The sequence below is a fragment of the Berghia stephanieae genome, chromosome 2 (genome assembly GCF_034508935.2).
Source record: "Berghia stephanieae isolate SIO BIC M18660-M18661 chromosome 2, UCSD_Bste_1.3, whole genome shotgun sequence".
In the NCBI taxonomy this organism is placed as follows: Eukaryota; Metazoa; Mollusca; class Gastropoda; order Nudibranchia; family Aeolidiidae; genus Berghia; species Berghia stephanieae.
Window position 1 is genome coordinate 119,485,302 of NC_088361.1, and position 10,000 is coordinate 119,495,301.

A 10,000-nucleotide genomic window follows, 5' to 3' on the forward strand; every position below is an offset into this window, starting at 1 on the left:
GGGAAAATCCTGAAAATGGCTGGTAAGGAGAGGGTTAAAAAGGCTGGCACAAAGAGGTAAGTAATAAAAGCTAACGTTCTTCTTTTTATTTTTTTCTTTCTAAGTATTGATGCTACGTTTTTAGGTAAAATATCTATAACATCCACAGCCGGACATAACGTACCAATACACAAACTCTGTATAACCCTGAACGTTTATTGTCTGATTGGTATAATTCAGTGATAACTAATCATTAAAGTGCTTCTAAAAACAATAATACATAGCTGAATGACGTCAATAACATTCCAGCTACAAGTACAATCGTTGAACATTGTCTGCATGCAGACTATTCCACTGCAATGTATGTTAAGAGAGAGGAATTTGTCCATTCGGTCGAGATGATTGAGGCTTTTACCCGGATGTTGACATTGTAATAAACTACTTTGTTTTATTTTGTATATATTTTTTTTATTTTTGCCTCAATGCGGTACTATGTCAGAGTGAGCCAGATGCTAAAGTTGAATTTTAAAGTTTAAATTAGCAGAAATTTGACATTTAGATTTTCGTCCCTTTTAGAAACTATGTCTTTTCTTCTTCTACTCAATAAAAACTTAACCCAAGTCTCGAATCCTTGACTGGAAATTGATATTATTATTTTTAAAATAATCTAAATCATCTCGAATTAATGCCAATTTATATGTCATAAGACATTTACGATGAGGGTTGTTGATAGAATCAAGGTCATAGGTATCGTTCACATATCATATTTTCTTGATTGTCTTAACAAATAAGCGCAACAATTAGACTCAATTTTCAATTTTCTAAGCTCGTAATAGAGATAATAGGGGGGGGGGGGGGGGGGATGGGGGGGCGAAGTGGCCGAGTGGTTAAGGCCTTGCACTGTGGCCCGGAAGGTCCTGGGTTTGAGCCCCGCTTCAGGCACTTTGGGTTTTTTTTTTCTCCTTGAGCAAGAATATTAACCCCCAATTTGCTCACTTGGACAACATGGGTGATTCCTGTTGACATCAGACATCTTGTTTGATGAAATATCTATATTCCTTCATGGAATGCCTTGGCGACGATATCTTATGGTGTCATGGCGGAAGGGTATACTTTTTAAAAAATAGAGATAATAGAGAATCAATTTTCATCACTGCATTCCAAAAATTGAATAATCTAGGAATTAACATCGATATGTTAAAATGACAGAGGCGGGAAGAAGAATTACCTTGAACTCGTCACGAGTTTTACTTTGGTCTGTTTCAGTTACGTCCAATGGATTGTAGACTTCACCCAAGTCAGAGCACTTTGAATTACCGTCAGTTGAAGGCAAAGCACGGATTTGTAATCTGTAATGCAATAAATACATGATTATTTAACAGAATCAATAAAACAGGCACTCTAAGACCTCGTTCACTCACTAAATCCCTCGATCGACCCAGTCCACAAAATCCTTTCCTCACTCAAAAGGAACCTCAAGCATGAGACATCACAATAAATGCTTTATTCCACTAGATGCACGGTGTCTTCTGGACACTTACCACAGCGAGTGTTTGTGGCCAACAGGTCTAATCGTTTGTATAAATTCAGGCTTCTCTAACCATCGAACGCATACGGCAGGGCTTCGTTGGCACTGTCGTCACTAAATTAGATTGTAATTTCGCTAATACCCCATTGATGTATAGTGGCCGCCGCTAGACAGGTAGTAAAACATGGTTTATTAGAAGCCGTCCAGTGTATCCTCTTATAGGCATAGACCTCGAATAGCTTCTTTCCCATTTCAGAGGAAACGATCTCTCTCTCTCTCTCTCTCTCTCTCTCTCTCTCTCTCTCTCTCTCTCTCTCTCTCTCTCTCTCTCTCCCCCCCCCCCCCCCCTGATGAATCTTGTTTTTCCAAGTTTGCCTCCATCTCAACGGTGTCCTCTTCTAAAGTCAGGGCAGCTAATTGCAAGGACTGCTCTACTTGTTTGGCTTTCCCATCGTCCATGGTCATAGATCTGAATTTAGGCTATGGTCACAGAATCATCTTTTTATTTCCCGGCCCCTTTCAACTTTCGTGATGGGTGCTGGTGCCTAATTCAGGTTAACAATCTATCGAGTAAATTTATTTTTCCAACGTTCAAGTCAATTTAGCAGTGATTCTGGCTGTCTCATTTATATCTGGCCTAAAATACATTTATTCGTGGAAGACCAGTGTCATGTTCAGAAGGTATTTAGATCAGGTTACAGAGGTCATAAATAATTATGTAGCTGAAAACAACAGCGACATTTTTTCTTCTGTAGCCCATGTCACACACATACACACAGACGCGCGCGTGCACGCAAACAAACAAACAAACAAACAAACACGCGAACAAACACAAGCATATCATGGCCTCTATCCCAGTTCGTGGAACCCCGACCCCCAAAGCAATTGCATAAAGCAGTCCAAATATTCGGCTGATACAGTTAATTTCTGTGAGCAACCTATGATTCAGAAATGGCCTTCGTTTCATGAGGAAATACCCGAATTATGAGGGAATACCCGAATTCATTGGAAGTCGTCTGATAATCATGAGTTGTTTTTTATTTCTATTTGTCAGACGTTATTTCGATGACAACGTCGTGAAGACGATAATGATGATGATTATCAAGATTAAAGGTGACGCGCGATAATCCTTTTCGACTATTTTTATTTGTGCACATAGACTGAGAAGCAAGCCTAAACAAGAACCATATCATGTTAATGTGTCGGAGATGACGGCATTACGCCTGCTTTCTTTTCTAGTAGGCGTTCTCATATTTATTTGCTCAACGCGTATCATCTAGGTATATGGGAACGCTAAATAAATAAATGAATAAATAAATAAATTAATTAATAAATAAATATATAAATAAATAAATAGATAAATAGATACATATTGCGGCTATGTCTTGTAGTATACATTCGCCTTGGAGGTCCTGGGTTCGAGTCTCGCCCTGAGCGGTGCATAGTTAAGTTCTTGGAAAAGGCTCTCTACTCACATTCTATCACCGTACTCAGGTATAAGATTAGTACCTGGCCGTTAACAGCGTTGTCTCTGTCGGAAAAATTACAATATCGCTAAACAAGCGTCATATTTCGTCCTACATTTTAAGTGTTACTGAAGGCTTGGAACCGCATATGAAGCGCTTTGAGCATGTTTAGTTGATAATTAGCTATTAAATTGCTCACTGTTTTTGATATATAAATAAATTTGATTATCACGATGAACACGCAGCTCATTATTCATTTTTTCTCTCATCATGCTAAAGACTTTAAAGCACTTCATGAGCAGAGTATATTTTCAAACAAGTAACCTTTTATCTTTCGTATAAAGGACTTCTTATTTTACTTCCGCTGTATTCCGTCAACTAATCATTTACGTCTGAGTCTTATAAGAAAATGCGTGTGAAGAGTTAACGTCCAATCCATGTAATAAGTTATGTTACTTGGTGCTCATATTATTATTATTATTATTATTATATATTATTATTATTATTATTATTATTATTATTATTATTATTATTATTATTATTATTATTATTATTATTATTATGTCGTCCGTCTTCCACAAAAGAAATGTTTTGAAGAGAAAGCTGACTCAAATCTGTTTCAAGTGAGCTACATACCAAAACAAAACAAAACAAAACATCAAAAAACGCGTATATGAAGCCGTTCCAATAGGTCATTCGTGTGCCGTTCGTCACAAATATACTCCAGTACTAAGATATTTGGAAAACAGCTACGGGAAAAATTCCCTTTCCTCAATTTCCCTGGGATGAATAATGAAAAATGAACCAAGAAATGACGATCTAGCATCCAAATTGTAGAAGGTATAGCTTTTTAAAAGTGTGCACAAAGTTGCTACTCCGAAAACTCTTTTTTTTTAACCTATGAGAAAATATTTCTGCTATTCTATTGGAGCTAGATTGACCATTTTTGGTTCATGTTACATTACATTATTCAACTGATAGAAGCCGAAAAAACGAATTTTTTCCATAGTTTTTCCAGATAACTTATTATTGAAGGATTTTTGTGCCGAACATCACAAAAACAACCTTTTGGCATGGTGCCATAATATGCAATATTTACTTGTGATCTTTGCTTGAAAACCCAGAGAGGTCCAATTTAACTGCTGTAGGCCTCATTCCAAAACCGGGCTCTTGCGCAAAGGAGACCGTACCGAGACTGAGATCTGCCTTCAGCATCGGCTTGTGCAATAATTCAATAGTGGCACAGGCCAGAACATTGCTGCCTGCTGAGTCCATGATGACCACTGATTTGCCAATAATCGAATTCCCACCAGCCAGAGTAAGACGACTGTCGGTGTAGTAAGCCTGAGATCCGGGATCTGGTAAAATAAATATTTCAATAATAATAATAATAATAATAATAATAATAATAATAATATAATAATAATAATAATAATAATAATAATAATAATAATAATAAAATAATAAAATAATAAAATATAAATAATAATAATAATAATAAAAATTATAATAATAAAAAAATAACAACAGCAATAATAATAATAATAATAATAATAATAATAATAATAATAATAATAATAATAATAATAATAATAATAATAAGAAGAAGAAGAAGAAGAAGAAGAAGAAGAAGAAGAAGAAGAAGAAGAAGAAGAAGAAGAATAAGAATAATAAGAATAATAAATACATAAATAAACAAATAAATAAATAAATAAATAACTGACATTTGTATAGAGCCTTAACCAGATTTCATCAGGCTCAAGGCGCCTAAATATGTCACTCGCCGCCTAATATTGGGACTGTGTCGAAGAAAACCAGATGCGGAAAAGTGAATTTCAACTTTAAATCGGTATTCCTGAATACCGAAATACACCGAAATCTACCATAATCCACTCCAATGCGGAGTGAACCAGAGACTGTGGTGGGTGGGCACCAGTGGGGATTGAACCAGATACTATGGGAGATGGGCACCAGTAGGGATTAAACCGGAGATTATGAGAGGTGAACACCAGTGGGGAGTGAACCAGAGACTATCTGAGGTGGACACCAGTGGGGAGTGAACCCAGAATTGTGTGAGGTGGACACTAGAATGGAGTGAACCAGAGACTGTTGGAGCAGAGGACCATTGGGGATTGAACCAGGTACTATGGGAGGTAGGCGCTGGTGATGATTGAACCAGGTACTATGGGATGTGGGCGCTGGTGATGATTGAACCAGGTACTATGGGAGGTGGGCGCTGGTGATGATTGAACCAGGTACTACGGGAGGTGGGCGCTGGTGATGATTGAACCAGGCACTATGGGAGGTGGGCGCTAGTAATGATTGAACCAGGTACTATGGGAGGTGGGCACCATTGGGGAGTGGACCAGTCTATGGGAGGTGGGCACCATCGGGGATTGAATCAGAGACTATGGGATGAGGGCACCAGTGATGACTGAACCAGGTACTATGGGAGATGGGAACCATTTGGGGAGTGAACCCAGGACTGTCTGGTGTGGACGCCAGTGGGGAGTGAACCAGAGGCTATGGGAACAGGGCACACCAGTGGGGATTGAACTGGAGACTATGGGAGGTGGGTACTAGTGGGGAGTGAACCTAGAACTTTGCGAGGATAATCCTCACTGGTGCCCACCTACTATAGTCTCGGGTTCACTCCCCACCGGAGTGGATTTCGGTAGACTTCATCAGATTTCGGTAGATTTCGTTGGATCTTTGCAGATGTCGGTAGATTTAGGTGGATTTTGGTAAACAGCAGTAACCGCTTTACAAAAGGTAGTTACAGTGGCAAATGTCTAGTCTTGTAGAATATTATTACCTACTGACAGAGATTTGTCACAGGGGATGAGTTCCTTGTGTTGAGTTATTGAGAATAAAGGCCTTCGAGAACAATGCTTTTTGTTATCTTAAGTGATAACAAATAATGACACAAACCGTAGCCATCGTTATGTTATAGCCTGACACTGAAATTCTAAAGGACTGAAGGACTGGCAGTTTGACGTCATTATTTGGTTTTTGCACCGCTTAGTGAGTTGTCGTTAGTAGAGCTCATGGAAAGAAGTTATTTCATTGGTTGAACTATTGAATACAACTCACGATTTGTTTTCTTTTGTGGCCAAAGACTGGCATTTTGTCGTCATTTTTTGGTCAGTGTCAGGCCATAAGTTTACGAAGGCCACGCACAAACTCGGTTAAATATTTTAGGTCAGTGAACGCATATGTACACTATATAGAAATTTCATAATATATAACAAAAGTTAATAATTTCAATTGTTTGATTTCTTTGCACGATTTCTTTTGCTTCCATGGTTCAGTGAATTTGGGTAATATCAAATTGATAAACTAGGGAGCAGGCACATGTGTAAGATAAAGATCTGCTGATCAAGTGTGTATGAAAGGTGCCAGACAAAGCAATAAAGAAAGATACATGAAAATAAGCATCCCAAAAAAATCAGTCAACCCCAGTCGAGGTTGATGTCAGTGGGGAATGAACCAGGGGCTGTGAGGGGGTAACAAATTCAGGGCGGGAGGGGAGGGGGTGGACTCGGGACTATAGAAGGTGGACACCAATGGAAAGTGAACCCAAGGTTAAGCAAGAAGACACCCAGTGGAGAGTATACATGAGACTATCTGAGGTTGACACCAGTGGGGAGTGAACCTGGGACTATTGGAAGTGGACAAAATAGGGAACGAACCCAGGGCACTGAGATGTAAACCATGAGTGGGTAATGAACCTAGGATTGTGGGAGGTGGACACCAATCTGGAAAGTGCACAAGACTAAAGGATGAGATATTAGGGGCGAGTGAACAAGGGACTGGGAGATGTGAACAAAGTGAACCGAAGGTTGAGGAAAAAGACACCCAGTGGAGAGTTACCCCGTAAAACCTCGGGCAGTCAAAAGTGGGCCCAACCTGGGACTGTGGGAGGCCGACTCCAGATGTGATTGAACCTGGGACTAGGGGAGGTGGACACAAGAGAGTGGACACTACTGGGGACTTAGCCCGGGGATGCGGAGGAAGACATCCAGTGGAGAGTGAACCCGAGACTATCTGGAGCTGACACCAGTGAGGAGTGAACCTGGAACAATATGACTGCATCATGTCATCTTGGCCATAGTCCTGGGCTCGTTCCCCACTGGTGCCCATCTCACGTAGTCTAGGATTACTTTTCACTGGTGCCCACATCTCATTTGTCCCGGGTTTATACTATATTGGAGTCTGTCTTTTATAGTCCGTGATTCGCTCCCCACCAGTGCCCACCATAGTGGGTGTTACGAGTTCTCTCCCTACAGTTCTAACAGTTCTAGGTTCACTCCTCACAGGTGCCCATCTCCTATAGTCTCTGGTACACTCCACGTTGGTGCCCACCTACCATAGTCTCTGGTTCAATTTCCACTTGTATCCAACTCACTCAGTTATGGGTAAAATCTCCACCGTAATTACCTCCCATAGTCTTTAGCTCACTCTCCAGTGGGGCCCACATCCCATATACTCTGGTTCTATCCCCACTGGTGCCAACCTCCCATAGTCTTTGGTTCACTCCCCACTGGTGCCCAACTCACATAGTTCATGCTTCACTTCCCACTGGTGCCCACCTCCCATAGTCTCCAGTTCAATCCCCACTGTTGTCCTCCTCCCATAGTCTCTGGTTCACTTTCCACTGGAGCCCACCGCCCATAGTCTTTGGTTCACTCCTCACTGGTGTTCACCTCCCATAGTCTCTGGTTCAATCCCCACCGGTGCTCTCATCCCATAGTCTCTGGTTCAATACCCACTGGTGCCCACCTCCCATAGTCTCCGGTTCACTCCCCACTGGAGTGGATTTCAGGGGATTTCGGTATTCAGCCGAACCCCTTTGAATAATCAGAAAAAAAATACAAACTTCGGTGTAGTTTATTATTCTTTTCAAAACTTAAAAGAAATATATAACGTTTTTGAAAATGTAAATTCAATAAAACACTACTTTGGGAGGATGGGTCTCACACAGTAGATAAGAGAGAAAGAAAGAGAGGGAGACAGAGAGAGAGAGAGAGAGAGAGAGAGAGAGAGAGAGAGAGAGAGAGAGAGAGAGAGGAAAGAGAGAAAGAGCGAAGAGAGAGAGAGAGAGAGAGAGAGACAGAGAGGGAGAGAGAGAGAGAGAGAGAGAAAGAGAGAGAGAGAGAGAGACACACATACACACACTCACAGACATACAGACAGACAGAGAGAGAGAGAGAGGGAGAGGAGAGAAAGAAGGAGAGAGGAAAGAGAGAAAGAGGAAGAACGGGAGAGGAGAAAGAGAAAGTGAGAGGGTGGTGAAAAATAAATAGAGAAAGAGATAGAAAGAGAAAAGAGAGCGAAAGAAAGAGAGAAAGAGAGAGAGAGAGAGAGAGAGAGAGAGAGAGAGAGAGAGAGAGAGAGAGAGAGAGAGAGAGAGAGAGAAGAGCAAACGCGATGGTGTGGTAAGGTTTGTTTTGTTTTTATTGTTTTTAAGGGTTTTACGGCGCTTGCAACACATTTAGGTTATATCAGCGCCAGTAAAAGGAAGAAAATGGGATAGTAAAAAGTTCTAGAATTACAATTAAAGCATTCAAGAAAAAGTAAGACAAAGGGGAACTGATAACAAATAGGGATCAGATGTAGATTCCAAGAGCATACCACCAATGTACTTAGTTTGAAATCACCTATAAATCTCATCCAGACACAAGCACAAAATCCAACAAAGAGGAACACACTCAAATGCTTACATTATACATTAAAAATAACAAATATTATAATACATAACAGAGAGATGATTTACAAGGAAAAAAATATCATCTCCCAAAACAATAACTATGCATTTGACTGTTTCCCTCCCAGCTAGGATTCCGGCCAGTGCCAGGACAAAACCAGGTAATCTCATTCCAAGACAAAGACAGAAAGCATGTTGGAAAACAGATATAAGGGGATAGAAGACACAGTATGTACCTCCCTGCCTGCTATGGGAGGTCAGGATCCCCACCCAGAGGTGGTGTGGGAAGGATATGATCTTGGTGAGCCATATTCAAAAAAATAAATGATGATGATGATGATGATGATGATGATGATGATGATGATGATGATGATAATGAAGAGGACGACGACGAGGACGTGGATGAGACGGAGGGCAGTGGGGAGGATGAGCTGGAGGAGAAGGAAAATTCCCGCGTTGAGAACATACATTTTGCAATGAGCAGTTTTCCATGTTTTCCTGACATGTCTCCAAGTTTACACGTCGCGGCCTTATCTTTGTTGGTGCACATCTTTCCTCCGAGGGGATCGAAGACATCCTTGTTGCCAGCACATCTACTCGAATCAGATGCCAGATCGTCCATTGACTGGTAATTCAAATAAGTAGGTTGGTTGTAATACTATTAACAATATTAATAATAATAATAATAATAATAATAATAATAATAATAATAATAATAATAATAATAATAATAGTAATAATAATACTGATGATGATGATGATGATGATGATGATGATGATGATGTTAATAATAATAATAAAAGTAAGAATAATAATATTTTTAATACTACTACTACTACTACTACTACTACACTACTACTACTACTACTACTACTACTACTACTACTACTACTACTAACTACTACTACTACTAATAATAATAATAATAATAATAATAATAATAATAATAATAATAATAACAATATGTCAATATATTATGTTATGTATGTTCTCTATAATATAATAATGTTATTAATGTGTAATCAAATGACAAATTGCCACTATTTTGAGGAAAATAAAGACATATTATTATTATTATTATTATTATTATTATTATTATTATTATTCTTCTTCTTCTTCTTCTTCTTCTTCTTCTTCTTCTTCTTCTTCTTCTTCTTCTTCTTCTTCTTCTTCTTCTTCTTCTTCTTCTTTCTTCTTCTTCTTCTTCTTCTTCTTCTTCTTCTTCTTCTTCTTCTTCTTCTTCTTCTTATTATTATTATTATTATTATTATTATTATTATTATTATTATTATTATTATTATTATTATTGAAATTAACATT

General features: G+C 39.1%; 1 protein-coding gene across 1 annotated transcript in view; it reads right to left on the reverse strand.

The window, feature by feature from the left end:
* LOC144966423 (uncharacterized) overlaps nt 1-10,000 on the reverse strand; it is a 50,124-nt gene that overhangs the window by 12,982 nt on the left and 27,142 nt on the right. Inside the window, exons 6-8 of the mRNA XM_078902854.1 lie at nt 9,149-9,305; nt 4,073-4,331; nt 1,208-1,328 (exon numbers count right to left, since the gene is read on the reverse strand). Coding sequence (XP_078758980.1) covers nt 1,208-1,328; nt 4,073-4,331; nt 9,149-9,305 — 537 coding nt within the window. The remainder of the gene's footprint in view (nt 1-1,207; nt 1,329-4,072; nt 4,332-9,148; nt 9,306-10,000) is intronic.